Source organism: Chironomus tepperi, unplaced genomic scaffold (genome assembly GCF_022539635.2).
Source record: "Chironomus tepperi strain 1889 unplaced genomic scaffold, CSIRO-AGI_Ctep_v1 contig_430, whole genome shotgun sequence".
In the NCBI taxonomy this organism is placed as follows: Eukaryota; Metazoa; Arthropoda; class Insecta; order Diptera; family Chironomidae; genus Chironomus; species Chironomus tepperi.
The window spans coordinates 163,838-186,969 of NW_027226552.1; the positions used below are offsets into that span (position 1 = coordinate 163,838).

General features: G+C 31.3%; 2 protein-coding genes and 2 long non-coding RNA genes across 10 annotated transcripts in view; 2 read left to right on the plus strand and 2 right to left on the minus strand.

Annotated features, from left to right (window-relative positions):
- The first annotated feature begins 118 nt into the window (after positions 1-118).
- On the plus strand, positions 119-1,497 carry LOC139097769 (uncharacterized). 3 transcript variants are annotated; one of them, XR_011545091.1, is made up of 3 exons: positions 119-279; positions 740-1,182; positions 1,258-1,497. It is a non-coding gene; the product is annotated as an uncharacterized lncRNA (long non-coding RNA). The 3 variants fall into 3 exon arrangements; XR_011545092.1 differs by having other exon boundaries at positions 139-195; XR_011545090.1 differs by lacking the exon at positions 119-279 and having other exon boundaries at positions 401-1,182.
- LOC139097770 (uncharacterized) lies at positions 1,491-2,227 on the minus strand. The gene is made up of 3 exons (XR_011545093.1): positions 2,129-2,227; positions 1,572-1,611; positions 1,491-1,508 (listed from the first exon to the last, which is right to left on the minus strand). It is a non-coding gene; the product is annotated as an uncharacterized lncRNA (long non-coding RNA).
- A 733-nt stretch (positions 2,228-2,960) lies between these two features.
- Positions 2,961-23,132, minus strand: part of LOC139097742 (E3 ubiquitin-protein ligase RNF19A-like) — a 61,233-nt gene continuing 41,061 nt past the window's right edge. For all 5 annotated transcript variants that reach the window (XM_070649692.1, XM_070649694.1, XM_070649695.1 and 2 more), the window contains 9 exons: positions 21,371-21,665; positions 21,217-21,303; positions 20,751-21,005; positions 20,393-20,674; positions 20,115-20,212; positions 6,332-6,416; positions 6,011-6,266; positions 5,724-5,946; positions 2,961-5,667 (listed from right to left, as the gene is read on the minus strand). In XM_070649692.1, coding sequence (XP_070505793.1) covers positions 5,275-5,667; positions 5,724-5,946; positions 6,011-6,266; positions 6,332-6,416; positions 20,115-20,212; positions 20,393-20,674; positions 20,751-21,005; positions 21,217-21,303; positions 21,371-21,665 — 1,974 coding nt within the window. In that variant the 3' untranslated portion in view covers positions 2,961-5,274. The remainder of the gene's footprint in view (positions 5,668-5,723; positions 5,947-6,010; positions 6,267-6,331; positions 6,417-20,114; positions 20,213-20,392; positions 20,675-20,750; positions 21,006-21,216; positions 21,304-21,370; positions 21,666-23,132) is intronic.
- LOC139097758 (uncharacterized) lies at positions 9,494-17,251 on the plus strand. Its single transcript, XM_070649719.1, has 5 exons — positions 9,494-9,859; positions 15,253-15,814; positions 16,122-16,250; positions 16,416-16,894; positions 16,965-17,251. The coding sequence occupies exons 2-5, from the start codon at positions 15,284-15,286 to the stop codon at positions 17,113-17,115; spliced, it is 1,290 nt and encodes a 429-aa protein (XP_070505820.1). The 5' UTR covers positions 9,494-9,859; positions 15,253-15,283; the 3' UTR covers positions 17,116-17,251.

Below are 23,132 nucleotides of genomic sequence, written 5' to 3' on the forward strand. Positions count from 1 at the left end.
ATAAATAAAGTGGGAATATTATCTCGCAAGGAACATATAAAAATTTGCGATTACGGAGTTTTTATTTCCTTGAATGGTGGGAATAATTTCTTTCGGGGATTTTATCCCTCAACATTTACACCCTAGTCTTCAAAATGGCATTAAAATAAGCATATAAAACACTTTCCTGTCTTTTTCCAAGGCATTGAAAATTAAGTATCAATACCTTGATTTTGTACAATTTAAATTTTTAAGAAGTGAAAAAGTTAAAGTTAAAGAAGGAATAAAAATTTCACATGGGTTGAAGCATTTTTAAATAAAATATTGCAATTTATATAAATTAGTACTAAATTCTTTTCGCTTGAGTACAGCTTTAAGATTTAACATTTTAGGCTCTAATAGGTTATAAAAAAAAGTTATTATAAGTAAATTTAGAAACTTAATGTGCTAATTTTGTTCTATATATTTTTCCAATTTTTATTTTAAGTTTTTGAAACTTAAATTCATATTTCTCATAAAATTTGTTTGACAATTTTTAATTTTTAATCTTTAATCTCTCTTCTCTCCTTTCTTGCTACGAATACTAGCTAGCTAAGACCCATGTGCATTATATGCACAAATAATACGATCAAGAATTTCACGTATATCTTCGGTATTGAATCCGTATTCCAATAATTTTTATCGTCAGATCTAATTCCTCTCCATCAAAAATCAAGAGTTTTCCGTCGTTTGATGCTAAAATGTTATTTTATATTTTTAGCAATTATGAAGATATTGAAAGTATTAGTAAGATTCCAAATACACAAAATATGTTAGGATTAGACATCAGCTGGACAAAAATTTGTCATTAACTAAATCCAACGTACGTTTGTTTACTCGGAATTGTTATAAATAAGACCACTCACAATGATTAAATTGATATCCATCCACTCCACATGCATGTGAAACTACATCGTACAGTTTTTGTGATTTTTCTGAGCTTTCTGATTCTTCTTCAGACTCTACATAATAAAACGGAATAGAATATTGTTTTTAAGCAAATTCTAAAATACAGTTGAAAATAGACTTTACCTCTTTCTGTATTTTGTGCTACGCTGTTGTGCTCAATAGGTCCTAAAAAATGTAAACAATAATTATTTAAAATCAACTTTATGGAGAAAATAGTCATACCTCTATCTGCATCAGGATTTTCAGTGTGAATAGGTAAACTCATCTACAAGAATTAAAATAAAAAAATTATTAAATTCAAGCTAATTATTACTTTATTTTCAATTTTAGATACATAATACAAAATAAGGATTTGATACAAAGAAAGATTAAACAGTAATAATGAAGGACTAAAGTTAGTAGTCTATGAAAGACTGACTATAATTTGAAGGACTAACTAAAAGTTTGTTGAATGTAAAATTGGGCAATAGATTGAAGATCCAAGTGATTAGGTTTCTATTTGTCTAGATCTGATGTATGTCTGTCTGATTCTGATGATGAATAGATGCAACTAGTTGCTGTATACTTGTGCTCAACAGGTTCTAAAGAAATGTGAAAAAAATATTATTAAAGTCAAGATTATGGAGATAATATTCATTATATACTTGTACTGTCATCTGGATTTTCAGTCATACTGATAGGCATCTACAAGAATTGCAACAAAAATATTATTAAAAATTATTTAAGCTAATCATTTTTTCAATTTTAGATATTTTAGTAAGGAAATGCAACAATCTCGGTGAAGGTGTGATGAAAAATTAGGCAAACGACTAGTCAAATTACGTGTAGTGTCCTGTGTATTGTGCAAATTCTATTTGAATCGACTACACAATACTGCACAATACTGACTACACAATAGACTGAAATATCACATGTATATATATTTTCACGTTAATCGGCTAGCTAGTTGGCTGAGGTGCAAGATCGATTAATAACACGAGAGCTTTTAACATTTTTTTCTAAGTACGTTCTTAGGCACTTAACAATCGAAATAATTCATCAATGATTCCAGATATGTTAAATTATTTTGACACATTGGATATGACAGTGTATTTAAACCGCAGTTCAATGATAAACACTAATAATGGAAATAACTTATGCTCTTCACGGTCTTGATGATTTCTGACATTTTTTAAAAAGTTTTACAATACTTTTACCTTACCTTTAGTGACTTTAGTCTGTTAATATAAAATTATTAGAATTCAAAGAATATTTTTAATTTTTTTTAAAAAAATGTTTGTTCTTCTATCGTTTCCTTGTGTATATAACATAGTAGGTATAACACAAAAAAATTACAAAAAAATAAAATCAGTTATTTTAAAAATAATTTTTTAAATTTTTTTTTAACACTGATTAATTTAAATTAAAATATGATTTTTAAACAGATAAGGATATTTATTATTATTTTTAATATGTTATGATGATGATTGAGATTTAATAAAGACAATAAAAAGTTTAAAAGATAACTGTAACGTATTTTTTTTATTTCTTACAAATATTTAAAAATGAAAAAATTTGCAAAATATTTGGCGCTTAAAATATGTAGTTTTATAGGTTAACGTATAGGTGTTTATTTTTATTTAATTCGTAAAGTTTTAGGAAAAATAAGAAAAAAAATAATTGTGAAAGAAGGATTTTATAATGTCTTGATGTTGAGATGTTGCAGCATTAACCATGTTTAATATTTTACTGAAATCGTCATGAAAATGTAAATTGAGTAATTAAAAAAGGAGTTTTTCATTTTTAATGAAACAGAATTTTTTTATTTTTCTTTCATTATTTCTGTTTTTGAATTAATTAATTGTCATAATGTCTAATAAAAAATATATATGCATTTACATGTGTATTTATGCACAATACAATTATTTTAAGATACAAATTTTGTTTAAAAAATAAAACACATTTTTTTCTTTTTAAATTAAAATATTAAATTTGAAATCAAATAAATCAGAAAAATTTAAAAATTTATGAAAAATCAAAACTTTTGGCAGAAAAATAATTTTTAAATTACAAATTAATGTAATTACTTTATCGTGACTTCTTCAATTTGAGTCAATTTGAAATAATAATTAAAATTGACCCATAAATAATTCAAATTTTTTAAGTTCTTTTTTCATAAAAATTATATGGCATCAACATTTTTACTTTATTTATTTAATTGATTTATTTTTTGCAATATTAATTAATTTCATATTTTTTTCCTTGTTTCTTTCGCTTTTTTTTATTTATTTTTTGGCTTATCAAACTCAGTTTGTAATTTTTTTTTTAATTTTTTTGCACCTTGAATGATGAAAATAAAATTTAAGTAACATTTTTTAATGAAAATGCTAATTTTTCTTTTATTTTATTCATCGACTTGACTGATTTTAAAATTTGTGATTTTAAAATTTTCAGAAATTAAATAGTTAAATGGTTTTTACAGGATTCGACCATAGTTAATGAGCTTATTTTCGATAGTTTATTAACTATGGTTTTAAATGACCAAAAAATTAATTTTTTAGCTTTTAAACCTCTGAAATTTACTAATTTTTGAATCATTCAAGTCGACTTTAATTGATAATTTTTCATTATTGTATTATAGATACCTACTGATTGAATCAAGATGTGAACAATATTTTAAAAATTTTGATAAAAAAATTTCACAAAATAATTCACAAATTGACTTAAATAATAACTAAACATACTTAATTAGTGAGTATGTCTTGACATTAAGCAGCTTTTTTTTACAATTTTTTTCTTTTAAATATTCAGTTCAAGTTGACTATAGCATATCAAGAAGTGTCTGGACTTTTTGTTTTAAAATTTCACAATTTTAAATTGTTTAAAATCCAAGTTTTTTAAAATTAATTAAATTTTTCGAAAATTTTAAAACAAAATCTTTTAAAATTGATTATTTTCAAAAATTTGAAAAAAAAATATTTTAAAAAGTTTTAAAAAATTTAAAAATTTAAAAAAATTTTGAAAATAAATTTTTAAAAATTCTGAAATTTAAAACATCAATCCACCTTCCTCCTGACTTTATGTAGCATTTTTAACAATTCACAAGATTTCACTATGAACAGTATTAATTAGGGGTGGAAAAGCTACAAGTATTCATTATGATAATTCATAAGCTATGATTTTATACAATATGATTGTGAACTATCTAAATATTTGGCTAGTATTCAGCGCACTACTTCCGAACTATCAGAGCAATAACATTTTTATTTTGTGAAGACTTTTCCAGACTAAAGAATTTCGATATATTTTTTTTAATATTTTTTGTATGATTTTATTAAAATTTTATCGTCATGAATTGAAATTGTGAACTTTTTTTGAATTTGTAGATCAGATGCTAGAGTTTAGAGTTCTCTAAAGAATGAGGAATAATTCTCGAATAACATAAGTCCGTTAATAGACCCAAAATCCAACTCTTTAGCAGCGTGACTCTGGTATTAGACCAAATTGTCCACCTCAAGGATCAGACACTCCAAAATAAAGATACAGCAAGTATTGCAATTACATCACTGTACTTCTGAAGCATCTGACCATTAACCCAACCATATTTCCCAAAAAACACCCCCAAAAACAAATTTTGTAATACCTAGTTGTCATGATTATGAACTTTTTTACTTCTCAGATATCATACCGTACGTTCATCATTCATCTCAAGTGATCAGTTTAACACAAAATGTGATAACGATAATAATACCTCTTGTCATCATATCAAGTTACAGCTTTTTCATGTGATAAATTGGATTTTACTTATGTAAACAACTCGTAAACATGAAGGACTACATGTGACAGTGTCAAGTGTGTGTTTTTAAGGAAGGAAAGATTTGGATACTTTTGAAAAAGTATTTGTTTTCTAGAGAAAGTGGATTAGGTAATTCCAATAAGGTCTATAGACTCAGAAGTTCTTGAAAATTGAGCTTTATGAGCGAAGGATATTTCGGGTCTAAAATCAGCTCTATATTTGAGGATTATGCCAGTTTGTTGTAATGAAGTCACACAATCTTCTAAACTCCAGCATGAGCATGTAACTTCATGTCATATAGTCATCAAATCTTCTCACCCTTCATCCAATATCCACCCCTATAATCGCATATAAAATGCTCATCCCTTATATGCTGTATGATTAAAATGTCTTTGATAAAAAAGGACACATATAATATGCCTACTCATAAGAACGAGGCGATTATGCTACAAATGTTTTTTTTTATGTATATATATTTTTTTGTCATCTATCGAAATAAGAAGCCATTGCTTCTGTCTAAATGTCGTTGAATTGATTTATTAATTTAAAATACTTTGAATTGAAACTTGTTTTTATGACTTAGAATTTGACGAGTTCGATGAGAAGAAAATGCTGCGAAATAGATTAGTTTTAGTGGATTCTTTCTTGGCTGGCTGTGGACTTTTTCCAATCTTTCCTGTCGATGATGGTGTTGGTGATAATTTTGTATTCAATGCATCGTTATATTCCTGAGAAATTGTTATGGGCGGCATGTCAATAATTTGTTCATCAGGTTCTAAACTTTCTGGGATATTGTTAGATCCTGTGTTGCTGTCTAGTGACATTGTTCGATGTTGTGTTGAATTAAGCTTAGCTGGAATTCGCTGAATTATGCGCTTATGCATTGATGAAATGCTTGTTGAATCTAAATCGGAACTACGAAATGATCGTGTGCTGCCGAGACTTGCCTTGTCAGCTGCCATATCCTAAAAAGATTCATTATTAATATTTGTGAATAATTTTATAAAATATGCAATCAAACCTGATCCAGTGGGGCTGTATATTGTCCATCTAATACATAAATCATATTGTCAAATCTCACACGTTCCGACGTTCCGTCCTCTCCAACCTGATCACAATTTCCTTGTTTATAACTTAAAATTGAACCCGCTAATGCCTTTGTTGATGCTGAACCCGACTTTTCACTGACTGATGTTACAGCTGATGCTGTTTCACTTATGTCAGCCTGAACTTCTAGTTTATGTCTATAATCAAATTTGTCACGTATTAATCTTGCATGTCACAAACAAATAAAATCAAAATTCTCACCCATTAATGCTGCCGGCAAGTGCTGTCGTTGATTCACGCACCGATGCTGATGGAGCATTACCGGAACTGACGCCTAAATGACTAGCCACACTTAAACTCACTTCGCCTATACTTGTTGCGCCTATTCGTGATACAGCATCAACACTTTGTGTATCTCCATGCTGTTTATTATTGCTCACATCCTCGTCCTCGTCAAATTCAAATTTGACGCCATCACGTGAAGTCGAGACGCCACAACCGGCACGGCATAATGATACTGAAATTAATTTTGTAAATATTATTATTGCTTTTAGATTTGGAGGTTGGGGTATGTAAGCTTACCTGGCACAACACCATAAACATAGAATAATAAAATTGGAACTCCAATGGCAACAGCTAGACCAGCTAACACAGGTGATACGAGCATCTGTAATGGAAAGAAAGGGGTTTGATTAGTTGTATGAAGTAAATTGAGGTTCTGTATGCAGCTAAGGTGATGCATCATTCAAATCAAATTATCATAGCTCTGTAGTGTCTCTATAGCTTCCTCAACACTGCTGTGATTGTGATTGTACTCAATTATTCATTCATTATGAATCATCAAGCATCTCATCCCTCAAACTCAACATCAGCCCACTGACATACTCAAAAATTAAAATAAAACCACCCAGACGAAAAAAAATTTCTCCACTTTCACCTCCCTCCCCAAAAAAAGCTATAAGCTATACCGGAAAGAACTTCGAGGAAAGAGAAAAGAGAAAAAACAAGCAAATTTGCCATTTCAACTGCCAGACAGGGTGGGGCAGGCAATTATACAATTTTTTGACATTAAATTTCTCAAACGGGGTTTTTCGAAAAAAACAGCAATCAACAGAGAAGGAAAACAAAATTTCATTAATGACAATCGATTTTCGTCACCAAGAACCCAGTATGTACATATGAAGTCATCAGGTAGAACTGAACTTTTTTTTACGGATGCAATCAAATTCTAATAAATCAACATTGAAGCTGTTTATTTTGCCATTTCATGTTCTTCTTTTCATGTCGATTTTTACCGTGGCACGTTATGCTCTCAATAAATAAAGCAGATACGTAAGAGATGAAGAAGATATACATAATGTCGTGAACTTTTTGAAAAAAAAAGTATGAACACATATTTCATCTCTTAGGCTGATGAGATTTTTTTGGAAAGATATTTATGAATTGCGTATTGTTACTAGGTCTGGGATGGGGTGGTTAGGATTCTAAATCAGCCGCTACCCAAAAATACGCTACCGATCCTTTTTCATTCCAGATGGGACACGGTATGAAATATGACAAGAATGTGAATTGTGGACAGCATTGAGCTAAGCATGTTGCTAAGATCATATTGAATCAGGCTTTTAATCAGTCAAGCTTTGTGTATTCCAGTTTCCAGACCAGCCTCTCCATGACTACATCCCTGGAATGTCGTGTTCACCGATAGACCCTCTTTGACACTCCATTTAAGGGATGCCACAAATTACATAGCAGGTAACTTAGTAATCCATAATTATTACTTATCCATATTAAACTCTACCTAGTAATCATGTAATTCCCAAACCATATCAACATGAAATGTAAATTTAAATATTGCATAATAATTTACCAAGTTTTATGAGCCATTATTTCACATATGAATCTAATCCGCCCACAAAATGACAATAAAAAAAGGAAAATCGATATGAAAATATAATTCATGCATGTAGAAATCTACAGAGTTAATAATTCTCGAAGGGATGCCTTAAACGACTTATTAAAAGTTGCATCAATGCTTGTAAGGAGTCGTTAATTTATTGGGTGAATTATTTAGATCGATGTGATTTTTTTGAAGCTAGACATGCTTAAAATTGACGTTCAAATTGAGAACGTATGTCAGCAAGTGTAGCAGTTCCATAAAATATGATTCATAATCAATAGTTTTGATACTCAGACTAGGAATCAACCCCATAATAAAATGTCATATTTCTCCGCAAATAAATTACGAATAATACTACATTTGGTACTGTCCATATAATATGAAGTAGTAATAAATATAATTACATGTGGATTATATACCTCAAATCCCCAAAGTGGAATTAGTCCATTCCCAATTTAGTCATACAATTTCACCTCAACATCTACATTTCAATCACAGCCATGTGCAAACCTACTAACAATTTCCACATGCTAACTAGCTCATCTCCTCATCTCCATAGAACAAATATTGAGCATAAAAATAGAATTCTTTTCACTAGACTAATCGTGAGTCAACAGTAGATCGTATTCTGAATTGTAAAGAGCTATGAAACTCATCTTCATGTGAATGTCATGCAGAATATTAAAGAACTTAATGTCATGAAGCATAAGCACAATTTTTTCTCGCATCAAATAAAAAAGAAGGGAAAGATTTTGTAAGCTTTTTTTCAGCAGCAACAAAAATTGTCTAAATGTGTGACGAAATAAGAATCCTATTAGGGTCATGAGGCGAAATCTGTTAACATTTTCGCTCATTTTGTGACAGAACTAATGTCGTGTATGGGTATTATTGTTGGATTTGTTGTATTATTGGTTGCTATGAAAGGATTACAACTAAGATTTTGTGGTGAAAGAAAATTGGATGTATGTTGTGGAATTGATGGAGCATTTTGGATGTGATGAATTGTTTGAAGAAGTTTATGGAATTGAATTGAATTAAGGCTTTGTTGCTAGGTTGTGTGAGGTAGATTAGAGATGACGTTGATCAAAATTGCTATTAAAATTGGAAATTTGCCCTTAAAGAGCTCCTGATGAGCTCTTGAGAGTCTACAGGCGAAAAATGCTTGCCTGTTGCCTTGGAGGAGCTATAGGGACAGCCCTAAGATGTAGGTCTACGCATCTAAAATGCAGAAAATACAGGCCAACATTTTTGGTCGAATCCTACTAGACATCCTCAAAATCAACTCAATCCCCGACATATTTCAAATTTGATTTCGTCTCAAGAGCTTTTCATGTCCTCAATTTAAACTTATTCATTAAAAACCACAAAAGCCCTTCAATTCCCATCATTAAAGTACTCAACATCACCATAGAGATAATAAAATTATCATCATCAGCATGTCTATCACGTTAACAAAACAAATAAGACAACAGACACATGCAAAAAAAAGTTGTAAGAAAAACCTACAAATGATAAATGGCATGCTAAGTACCATCAATGAAGTGGAAGCATAGAGTCGCGAATAAATAATGGAAAGTGGAATTGTTCACAAAAATCTGTAAATTTTTTATATTTTTTCTCTGTTCCGCGAAACCGAAAAAAAAAGAGATTGGTAGAAAAAGAAAATTTTCTTCAACATGCATGCATCCAGTCCACCCAAGTAAGTATGTAGATGAGAATTTCATTCACTAATACAACAATCATTTCTGCATTTTCCATGCTCCCAATTTCTACATACATCGTCTGACTGGAATTGAAGCATACGAAAATACAAAAAAACGTTAGTGCTTTCAGTCTCACGACATCTCTTGAGCTCATCAGACGTGCTATTTATTATGAGGAAATTTTTTTATTAATTTTACTCACCAAAAAAAGAGAAAAAAATTAAATTTCACGCATTTTTTTATAATTTTATTTTGTGGTTCAATATTTTTTATGGACTAAGTGCGTGTTAAGCCAAATCAGCAGCATAAAAAAAAATAAGTGATCAATCATAAATCCACAAAGAATCGAGCAGTAAAAGCTGTTGTGCATGATTCATTGCTTTAATCACACATTAATAAAAATTCTATGAAATATCATTATAGGCTTAGTGATTTATTGAGTGACGATAACTTTTCGTATTGTTTTTGAATTAATTGAGGAAGAAAAGAAGTAAAAAAAGAAAGAAAGAAGTAAGTTGAAGAAAACACATGGAATTAAATAATACAATTACGGAACTGTCAAAGAACGATTAGAATGTGCTGCTGAACAAAAAATATATTCGTGAGCAGTTTGTTTAGGGAATTGGTTGATGAAGAGGAAAGTTTGTACGATAATAAAATGACGCTTCGTGGGGTTTTGAGATGTGGATTAACGGAAAATTGACGGGCAAAAGTCAGGCGAGAAAATAATTGAATTAGAAGGAAATTTGTTAGGCATCTGGATTGTCATGAATTATTGAAGACTCTTTTTTGGAGCTTTAAAGAATATTCTGTAGAATTGATAGCTTTTTTATCAAATAGGGAGGCAGATCTGGACCAGAAATGTTCACATGTAATACTTAGATCTGGATCTTTATAGATTAGAGACTTATATATGACTAAGATCATTTGATCTGGGTTTACTAAGAATTTGAGCTTGAAATCGACTATGCTGAGTGGACCAGGCTAAGATTAGTCGAGCTACAAGCCTAACAGTTGTAGAACTTGCCGTGATATGTCAGAAGAGTAGCAAGAAAGAGTGATGGTGGAGTTTGAACCTAAATGCCTATCTAAATTCGCTCTAAAAGATCCTCTCGAAAATTTAATAATTTTTAAGATCTAGCTTGTGTAAATCATGAGACCCACCATATTCTCATAGTAAAGCTCACAGAAGAGCTCCATCAGCAAAGCTCCCCAAAAAATCCAATTAAACTTAAAATTCTTCTCTATAAATCCAATAAAACGACATCAATCCAATTCTATCGAAAAAATAAGGGTCAGATTTAATAAATCTTTCAAAAATTCTACAACAACTCCACCCTCAAAGACCGTAAAACCTCACAATCTAATCATTTTAAGAGCAACCAACTAACAATATCCAATTTCTTTTGTAATTAGTACCAATTTCTAAAAACAAAAGCCTTCAAAATAACAAAAAGAAGTCATTGTTCCATTAAAAGCTGATGAAAATTGTAAAATCAACAACAATTTTGCTCCAAAGAACAAGAATAATAAGCGAAATAAAATTGACAAGAGGCAGAGACAAAACATGAAAACTTTTTTTTTGTACATCATACTTGTATGAAAAAAAGAAGGAGAAGAGTGAGGATATTGATTTTCCTCCCCAACATTACGCGTACGGATAGAATGAATCTTTCATATGCTTCTTCTTCATTGTTCATCCGCCTCTTTTCTGTTTCCTATCTAATATTGGGGAACAAGTCAAGGGAAAAAATCATATAAAAGTTAAAAAGTTTATGCTCTGCGTGTTCTTAGTAAACGGATATCTATAACTAGAAATATTTGTAGACGGGAGGATAATTTCTTTTTTCACAGTCGATGATTTTGTGTGTGATAATTTTTTTTAGGTCAAGGCATAAAAGCTGGAGGAGTTCTGGTGGAAATATGATGATAATGTGGGAAAGAGCGAGCTTTTTGTGATAAAAATCTAGGAAATGGCTGTGAAAATTTTTAGAATTATGAGATTTGAATTGGGTTAGGTGAGGATGGGGATTGCTGGGGGATACAGTTGAGGTCAATTGTACCATACTCATGAGTATGCTCATCAGTTTGAGTTAAGGCTATAAATGAGTATGTTCATCCAACTTACTTATTGAATGATTTAACGAAAGATTTTAAGGATGAAATAGTCATTTAAGTTACTAAGTAGTCCAATTATACTTGAAAGCTCCTCAAATGAGTTTCTAAGGCAATAAGCTTATCCTCAAATTTTTATTTATTTACCTAAAATTCTGAATAAATCTTCACAATAGTTAAATAATCCTAGACCATACCAATCCTAAATAATCAAGCACTTATCGCACTTAAGTAGAAAGATAAATCAAAAATTTAGCTCAATTTACATAAAAAGTCTTGAATCTTAGTTCCTTCTAAGAAGACCAATTCCAAATAGACCGAAAACTTTTTTTCTCATCCTTGAAAAAAATTCTTTTACATCACAAAATTTTCAAGTTTTTAATGCTTTTTGTTATGAAATTTTTCTCAGGAAATTTTTCCTAACAATTCTGTTCTTATTTCCTGAGGATAGCTGAAGTACACAAAAAGAATTGTTTCTTCAGCATTTTATTTTTGGAAATTTATTTGAACAACAGAAAAAAAAAAATTATTGTTGAGAGAAAAATTGATGTACATCAAGTAGAATTCTTTCCTCAGAAGTATGACTGAAGTATATCCAAAAAGTTTTATTTGAAAAAATTGAAATACATAAGAATTGAAATGTTTTATTCTTATTGACGTACATGAAAAAATTTTCGAAGAAGTAGGCTGCATACTTATTGTCGATGAGGGGGGTCCCTAGAGGGGGGTCATAGGCATTTCCAGAATTTTCATTTTTTTCATTGGGGTGAGAATTAAATTGAATTTTTTTCTCAAAAATGCATGGGGAATTGATGAGAATCTTCAAGTTTTAGGGAGATTTGACCCCAATACCCCCTGCTATATCCAAAAAATCCCTTTTTAATCTTGTAAAACAATCCAATGTTAACCCAAAACTTGACCCACATTTTGCCTCAATATCATAAATTTTCAAGACATTAATATTCCGAAATATTTCATATTTTCAATTCTACGAGCCTAAAAGCACAATAAATATTTTCTGATAATGCGAGAACGGGAAAAATTTTCAGAGTCCACAGAGAGATCTATGAAATAAATCATCTGCTAAGTGAATGAAATATAAACAGATTTGTGAGTTGAATGAGAAGTATTTCAGCAAGCAATTTTTCAAACGCTTATTCTAAAAGAAAGATCCATTCACGAATGAAAAATGATTCCTTTTGGTATGTGGACTTGGGGTTGCTGTTTGAAAATTTTGATGTTTTTTTTAGATAAATAGGGCATTTGGGGTGGATGGGGGTCTATATTATTGTAGATTTAATCATTATTTCTATGTCAATGGGGGTTTAGATCCTCAAGGCACACATTAGTACACAATTATGGCAAAATTCATTCCAGAGTCTGAAGTTGACTCATATTTTGTATAAATCGATGTCATACCAAATTCAAGTCAACTTCAAGCATTGATTCAACCCCATAAAATACTAAAAAATATAAATTTCATTAGAAAATGCTCAAAGAAAGATTGCCTTAGTTTGAAGGCTGAATATAATCAAATTCTATGAAGCTAAATAATTATTATAATTAAATATCATCACAACAAGATGAAGGTCGAATTAGTTTGCAACTTAATCAATTATCAAGTTGTCTTGTGACACTATAAATGTGCACATCTGGTGAAATTAGGTTGGGGCGTGAATAACGCCACCTCTACTTCTTCTAATTCTCTCCTGGATCTAGTAACAGAACTCAAAATTAGAATATAAATCAATGAAAACCAATAGCAATATTATGACACCACAAACCTTTTAAAATCCTCTTAAACTAAAATTCCAAACAAGATTTTCAAAACTTTACTACACCTCAAAGACACCCCATTCAAAAAAGAGTAAAAACAAACCTGTCAACATGAATTATTAACATCCCTCAACATTATCAACTACATCAAAAAAGATTCGATTTCCATTTTTAATTTCCTCAATAGCAAAATTTCTCTCCAAAACGGAATTCTTTTAAAGCTCAAAGAGTTTTTTCTCATTTATTATTCTTTTTATAACAATTTTATCCACATCATATCGAGGCAGAGAAGAATCCATAATTAATATTTCATCAGGTCTGATGTGTTTAATTTTAAAATAAAACCATAAAAACCTCATAAGAGCTCTGGTTAACCCAACATACGCCCAAACATGTTGTTCATAAATGTTAATGTTCTAGTCTTTAAAATTATGAATGAAAAGTTTTTGAAAAATTAATTTAAACTTAACTAGAAAGATAATTTTTGATGTTGAGTAAATCGAATTAATTAAAAACTTAGTAAATTTTCCATCAAAAATAGATGAAACTTGTTCAAGTTATTTCAAACTTTTCCAGTCCCATTTGCTTATGCAGGGTTGTATTTCCCAGAATATAGGTTGTATTTATTATCTAGATTATGTTATTTGAATTATTAATGAGCTATTAGGAAGTTAAGAATTATTTCAATACATTTGAAAGTTTTAAATTGAGTACATAAATTGGAAACTTGATTCAATAACTGACGACATTCTAAAATACCAAATGAAATTTGATACACTGAGTCATACTTAGATGAATATGAAGGCAATTGATCTTGATATAATTTAAAGATATGTCAAGTCATGGAATTGATCAGTTTTCTTGGAAATTAAGTCATTGGGAGTTGTTAATTGAAATTTTGTTGACTAAGTGGAGAACGAGATGAAGATAGGAACGAAATCTAAGTAAAACTGAACTGAAATGGACTTAGGACAGCTTGTGAAGTCTGGGTCTTGTTTTTGGTCTTTGGAACATCCTATTTAGAACATATATGATGCTGAAATGTCCAAAAATCTAGGCCTAAATCGTCTTGACACTGGCCTGAGGCCATATTTCATTAAATCTGACCTTGAGCCAGAGACACGCTCTCCTGAAGTTAGTGATGAGCTCTAGAACTCCAATTCATTGATTTATGAACAAAACCCTTCAAAACTACTTCTAATGTCCATCATCATCCACCCCAAATCTTCAAACAACGCCCAACAACTCTGCACTTCAACATAAAACTTATACGAGTCACTTTGTGTGCTGCTTGAAATAATAATGAGGATTAGTCTCTCTTCAATCCATCCAGAACTAAAGTATATAAACCAATAAATGCATTGTCTACAAGTCAAGCTTCCTCTTTCCTTCTTCTTATTTTATACCAACAGAGACATCCACATCCACAAATCATTAACAGTATAGAAAGAAAAAATGGCAAATGAGAATGTGACGTGAATATTGAGAATTAATTAAATAATTGTGACGATGGATAAAATAAATGAAATGAGACATGTAGGAGATATAAATGATGACAATGATCTCATTTTTGTGCACTTATTGACATTCAATTGATAAATCATCGTCATTTATGGACACAAGGGTGATAAGTGAATTGAATTTCAATTTTTTTGAACAAAAGTTCAAAGCTGGCATATGTCAACATAGCCTGCAACCTCAGAACCACCATCAATTCCTAAACAAACAATCCCAACGAACATCAGAATGAATGTTTTTTTTTTTTTGGGACAGAAAAGAAGAAGAACTGACAAAATAATTGTTTTTGGAGGACGGTCATGTCACATCCAAAAGCTGAGAATAAAAACAAATTTTTTTTTGCTGTTTCTATCTTCATTTGATAAATGTAAATGAGAAATTATTCAGTTAGTAATTGGCTATTCAGTGGATGACAGTTGCTGAACTTTTCTATAGAAAAAACTTTTTTTTTGCCCATTTAATTAATCTAATTAATTACTTTTATATTATTTTAGATACACATCGCATTAAGTAGAATTAATAATCATGACGGATACGGAAGAGGATTCAGTAAGCTCGGACAGTTGGCCAGTCAACGAAGATTGGTTGATTGAGATGTTAAAGACTCATCACTGCACAAATAATGATATAAAGATTGCTGATTTCTCAGCCAAACAAGGATGCTCGGATGGCGTTAGTAACTTAAGTGACATCCTTGCCGTGTCCGTAACTTACAACATCGGCTCAACACCGACGGAAATTGCATCATCTGACATTGGAAGTGATAGCGAGAAACTTGAATTTATTATTAAACTTTTGCCGCACGATCCATTTAGTCGGTATTTCGTGACCGAGGCAAAATTTGATTTACGTGAAATTCGATTCTATACACGCGTTCTACCCGACCTTATGGAGTTTCAAAATCAAAATATAAAGCCTGGATGTGAAAAAATGTCAATTTGTGTGCCAAAATGTTTCTATACGCATTACTCGCCCGGTAAATTACCAGCTACTGGTAGCCCTGAACCGCCTGAGTCTATCTTAGTATTGGAGGATATGCGGTCATCGGGATATAAGGTATGAATGAGATAATTTAATTTAATTTGAAATTCTATACAGTTTTGCAGCTATGTAGAGTGGTTTTGAAATTGAATTGGATTATATTGAGGTATATGTGATTATATAATGGATTTTAGAGCTGAAAATTTCGAAATATGTACTAGATGCATTGTTGTGTCAAATTCAATCAGTCAATACCAATCAGCCACCCATCGTGGAACCTTTAAGTTATATCACAACTTCAAAACCATACCCTATCCCATTTTATCTTATAATGTTATGCAAATATTCTAAAAAAAATATTATTCATTACTCTTCATCGTAGGGCATGAATTTCGTCGATGGATTGAATCTAGAGCAAGCTGAGTATGCGATCAAGGCCATAGCATCTGTTCATGCGCTATCATTGGGTATGAAGTTCAAGGAAAAAGTTGATTTAAATGAAAAGTACTCGGTAAGTTAATTGAATAATAAATGGGGTCAGAAAAATTTACGATAACCTTAAAAACATTTATGATGAAGGTAGCAACGGAACTTAATGTTTAGTAGCTTTTTAATAGAATTAGTTGATGGATTAAGGAGAGATAACCTTAAAATTTTCTCAATTTAATTGTTCTAGTTCCTATTCCAAATCAACAAGGCAACGGAAAGCTACCAACAACTCCTCGAGCAAGGACTCCCACAACTGTCAAAGTTCCTCCAACAAAAAGGCAATTTTGAACGTGAACTTCAAGTTCTCGATCAATTGCGTCCAATTACGAAATCTCTCATCGAAAATCTTCTTCAACCAGTCGAACCGATGGGTCTTATTACTCATACTGATTTCTGGTGTAATAATCTCCTGTTTAAGGAAACACCCGATGATAGCTATAATGACAATTGTTCGATATTAGATTGGCAAATGATCACATATAGTCGACCGACAAATGACATTGCATTGCTTATCACATCGTCATTACCATCATGTATAAGACGTCAACATACGACAAAATTACTTGACCTGTATTACAATCTATTGAGGAGTAATTGCGGAAAGATAGGACTCGATATTGAAGTTGATTTGCAATACAGTAGAAATAAAATGGATTGCGACTTTAGGTGAGTCATTGACTTATTTATGGCCATTAATAACTAATGTTCAATTTATTTTTTTTATGTCTATCCATAGAAAATCTCAATTGCTGTCATTTCTCTTATGCATTGGTTCAATTGACGTCGCTTTGGGACATGAAGAAACTGAACAGCGTCTTCTTGACGTCCTTCATGACTTTCATGAGGATAAAATTTTTGCATTTGATGATAACGATATGTTTAAGTAGATTAGTGAGCAAGAGAGAGAAAAATGTTAATTATGGATATAGAAATGGATAATTAATTATGGTAGAGATGGAAAAATGAGCGATAGAATAATAAAGAATGTGGAAACAGTTGTTGGTACATGCAAAAAAAATCAAATTACAAGCAAAATTTTTCTCTGTCTGTTAATTTTTTTCTCTATTCTTCTTATTTTGGATAGTCTCGTGTCACAGATGTCTGAGTTCTCAATGGATTTTAAGTGAATAAAATTTGGTTGAATATATTGTATTTTAGGAAATGGAACGCTTTTTCAGATTTCAGGCATCGACCAAAGAACAATGACTAAATATGAGAGACAGCAAAGTTGAGGGAAACGAGAAAATTGCAGTTTTGAAGCAATGACTCAACAAACTGACAACTTTGAAGTGTTGACTTTGATAAACTACAACTTTTAAAGCAATGACTCAATAAACTGACCATTTTGAAACGTTGACTTGAATAATTCATCAATTTAAAAGCATTGATTCTGATAAATTAAAGTAACGATATATTAAAAGAGTTACTTTTGAAGCAATGATTCAGAAAATTAAAGCACTGCTGGAAAATTGCATTAAAGCTTCAATTTAAAGACCATTTCAAAAGCTCTGACATGAATGCTTGCTTTACACCAAAAACCCAATTACTCAATTTAAACAACCCAGTCTAAATATTTTATTTTCAGAGCAACAAGCCACAACTTTATAGCATCAATTAATACAAAATAGCTACAATCCTATACAATCCTCAAATACGTCAGCCAACACACAGAACACAATAAACTCTTTTTTTATCGCAAAATCTACGTAAAATCCTTCTTTTTCATGAATGCTTGCCATTCATACCATAAAGAAGAGATTTGGACTCACAAAATGTAACATTTTCATTGCCATTGAAAATATCAACATGAATAACTTTTATGAGGAAATATAAGCTCAGGCACAGGCCTTTTTTTGCTTCTTTTTTCATACTTTATTCTTTCTTTGAATTGTGTCTATAATAGTCAATAATAATAATGAAAATGCTTCATTCGACCCACGACAATTGTGTCAATAAATTTTGATACTCAAAAGTGATTTTTTATGAATCTTCATTTCCGCCCATTACATTCAGTCAGTCTCAATCAAAGAAATGCTGTCTATATAAGATAACATTATGAGTTAATGCAGACAAATTTAATGACATATTCAATCAATCTTAAAATGATAAGGATGAGTCAGTATGGACGGATATTGACGATAATTGTAACATATTGTACCAAATTCTTTATTGAATCATAAAATATATCAAGCAGAAGTAAGAAGTCATCGAAATGGAATAAAAATGCAGATTTTTACTGCCGTATGTGAGAGAACTTAAAAAAGAGAGAATTTAGTGTTGCGCATGTCCACAGCATCACTTCCAGCTTGGAAGCTTTTTACTATAAACAAATACAGTCAAAACTTTAGTGTAAAATAAAGTTGCCGGTTCGAAGGATGGGTGCATTTTGAGGTAGTTAGAATCACTTCATTCTATTCTACTCAAGAATGTCCTTGAAGTCGTAAAAGAGTATTCGAGGTCGACGGACTCGAAATGGAATGAATCTTTTATGATGGGAAATTTTTTATGGCCAAATGCATTGATGGAAGTTATTTATTGATTATGATTGGGTTATTTTCAGCATGATTGAACTTATTACTTCATATAACAGTTCAGTGGATGGGAAGTATGTATGAATATGTTTATCTAGGGTTAATATTCATATCTTTTGTGACTATATTGAAAGGATACTGAAGAGTATGATGTGTAGGATGTATAGAATGTCTAAAGAGAATTGTTAGATCATTGAAGACTTAGAAAATGACAATAGCTCTAATATTGCAGCAGAATTCGATTCAAAATCATTTGAGTCATGTTATGTAGATAGACTAAGTAGCCACTAACGTCAGAGCTTTCGATAAAGTTCAGTACAAAGTATAATATGACAGAATCTAATCCGAAAGGAGTGTTTCAATTGTCAAGTTGTAGATCAAGTTCTAACGACGAAAAGTCACATCATGACGACATTAGTCGTCTATATACAAGGAATCGAGTAATCTAAGACAAAAAAGCTTTAAAATCCATCAGAGTCGATTGCATATCATGAAGAAACTCATAAAAATTCAGAATTTAAGATAGGTCAATATCATAGCTACCTCAAGGCATCAAAATAGCCTTAATGAGCATGAAATTGAATAATGACCACCTACACCTAACAGAAATAACGTCAATACTGCATAACATCCGTAAAATAGACTATAGATACTGACATTCTTGAACTTATCATTAATTATTATTCTAAATTAAGACATCCTATAGATAGATTCTAATTTTACTCAAGACACCAATTTGTAGGTCGATAAACTTAATGTCTACCCAAAATTAATACGAAATTACCCAATAATTTATTACATTGTAGTCATCAAAATAGTTTAATCTATTTCTATACTGTCCTCGTAATGCAATACTCGGACATCAATGCTTAGGAATGTCCAAAGACATAACTACATCCACATACGAAATTCCAAAGAGACTCGCGTGACAATTCTAAAGATAGACAGTATCAAGAAGATAATTTTACGTCTTTTGAGAGGAATTTGAGAAACATTCGCACCGAAAGAACTACTTGAATGTATTGGATATCTAGGGAGAATTAAAATGAAACGTTTGGATCTATGATATTTTTCAATAAGTAGATTAAATGGATTTATTTCTAACAAATTTATAAAAATTTTATCGATGATATTAAATTGAAAAAATTCTTGTAAGTGGTTTTTAAGATGAGAAGCTCTTCTCACTAGATTACACTACATATACGATAATCGACTTGTACTATGATGAAGTTACAGCACCGTACATTCAACAATAAGGGGATTACTATCTCAAAGCTATAATCTCTTTATGATGTAAACTCTTGCATTGCTTGAAGATGCATCGTACAAAAAGTAATCATACTAATTCAACTTACCGATGCTGCGACTCCACCCATCACTGCACAGTTCCTTTTGTGTTTACTGACACCCTTGTAGCGGGCATGTAACTTCCGTCCGACCCATACTGGGATTCCTAGAAAATTAATTTAGATTATGTTAGTATTAAAGGGATTAATTTGAATTATATGTGGTTGATGCCATCCACAGATGCTGTCCTTATTCGGCCTTGAACATCCTCGAGTGGAACACAACTCGGGATAGTTCAGTAATTACAAATATTAAGCATCTGCAAATGACTTCCCCATCAACTTACCAATAATCATAGCAGGTACAGCAATACCTGCGACTAGAGCAATCATAACAGGTGCACCGACCAACGTTCCCAATTGCCATAACAATTTCTTCTTCCTCGACCACGGTTTTGTACCCCAAAATGTGCATCCAGATGGACTCAAATAATGTAAATCAGTAATTTCTTTCTTACACAGCCAGCAAAATTCACTTCCACATACGGCACAGACCATGTGATTACATGATCCATCATCGATTTTGACTATTAATACTTGACATCTAGGACATGGTTTTATGTCATCACCTACAAAATGAAATAATACGTGATTTATCATTAATCTATATTATTAAGTGTCACATGCAATATTGTTATAACATACGATGTTGAGAATCCTGACTACTTCCAGATGTTTGTCTCGTTGGACTATGACGTGATGCGCGTGCTGCATCACATGTCTGATCCGGATGCCATTCAGCCTTACAATGATAACAAAATTGTAGATTACATCCCGGACGTTCACATTTTAAACGTGGACATGATGCACATCCAGTTGCTATGACGGCGTAACTACAATCAGGTGCCGGACACCATCGTGAATCGGGATCGGCGAGGAGAACTCGACGAACCATAAAGTCTAAAATGAGATTTGAAAACAGATTAAAAAAGAGTTTGAGGCAACCTTGGATAGCTCAAGGGCATATTAAATTGTTATGGATATGCACTGCTATCGTTCGGTATATGACATTAAATATTCATTCAATATTTTACAGATTATTCCTGGAAATACGCTATCCAATTTGAATATTGAATATGCAAAAAATATGTGAAAATTGAAATTTAATTACCTTCATATTTTGATATCACGTTCGGATGCGGTTTGAGCAAAGTTTGTATATCTGATGGATGCATGGAGTCAGTACATTGTGGACATGCTAAAATGTTATTGAAATTTTAATTAGCACCTTTAAAATTATATTTAAAAATCCTTAAAAATCTTACCAATATCAGTTCTTGATTCCGTAATCTCAATCGTCAGATAGCTTTCGAGACATACTCGACATGCTGAATGTCTACAATTTAACATTGTATACATATCATCGGGCTGCTCGTACTTCATATAACACAGTTGACATTCTTGTAAATTTTCACAAACCTTTACGGTCGTTGATTGTGACTTATTACGGCTACAATTTGGCGATTTCTCAATGAACACAAATGAAACACGATCGGTATTTGTGGATGTACCCGAGCATTGCGATGTACTGTCATTAGTATTGTTATTATTATTATTGTGCTGTAATTAAACAAATAAAAAGAAGGAAATGATGAATAAATTAAATATTTTAGCAATTTCCCGTACCAAAATTAAATGATATTTCGGACGCATGAAGCTTGCTGATGCTTTGCAGTTACAGAAACTACTGCCAAAAATATATATTTTTACAGATGAAAATATTTTGAATTTTAAAACAACTAAAAAAACTTGATTTTCAGCCGGATTTGAATAATTTTGAATGTTACAAGAAGGTTCTTAATGGAATTGATGTTTTGGAGTTATAGAACAGAATCGGTGTAAGACGATTGAGAAACAAGCAGTCTCATGTGGACCATAAAAGAAAATTATGCAGAGTTTTATGTGTTTTCCAAGGCTATAGCAGTAAGATTTATATTTACATGACATATAGAGTAAATGGAATGTTTTTAAGGCGTAAATGCTTGAGGAAGACTTTGTTAAAGGATGGATGCTACTAGGATTAGACATAGATTATTGTCTAGGTCTGGAATCAGGTAAGTATTGATTCCCCATGTCTCGATTTTGACGAATTCTTGAGATTTAGACAATCTCGGGCTATTTGAATATCGATCAAGCTTTGAACTGCATGTGGACTACCAGGCGTTCTCAGATTGATCCAAACAAGCAAAGTACATCTCGAGAGCTTAAATATGCAAATGACTTGACTGTCCAAATCATGTCAGATTACGTTTGAAGTTCTTAATTCTAAGTCTAGTCTTAAGCAAGGACTTTGTTCACGATGAATCAATCAATGTCTTCCTTAACATTTTAAAAATATAATCTTATGACAAATTAAAAAATTAATATATTTAAATGCGTTGCTTGTGTCGCAGACGTCGTGGAATAAATTTTCTCATCATTCTTTTGTGTATTCTTTGCAAGATTTTATTGTATTTCTTGCATATTTAATGAGAAGTAGTTTGAATCAAGTTAGTGACGTACATAATAAGACGACGTAATTCATTTTGTGTCTAGTCGGTTTACTGTTTATTGTTTTTGGTGGCAGACAACGGTAGTGGCTTTAAGATTGAGATTTGATGTCGAAACTGGATAGTTTTGTGCTGTATAGATTAAAAAATCTCAAAATAAATTGAATTTTTCCACCAAGCAATCTAAAATCAGCTTTTAAACATGCAAAAGCTAAACGTGAAAAATCCAACAAATCAATTTTCCATTTCCACCTATAAAATTCCTCACTCGAGTGAAAAATTACACCCCGGAGGTTTACATCAAAATGAATTTTTAATCTCATAAATTGCATGAAGCAACGAAGCCGAGAATTTCATGACAAATTGCATAAATTAAAATTTATCTTAAGGGCAAAAAGTCAATACGTCTTATCAATTCCTTCAAGATTGTGAATGAATGTGAATTGTTGGAAATTTGAGTCATTTTTCTTCATTCATTGCCATTTTAATTAAGTGAATTGATGGCCACAATATGGCAAGAAAAAGTGAATAGAAGTTA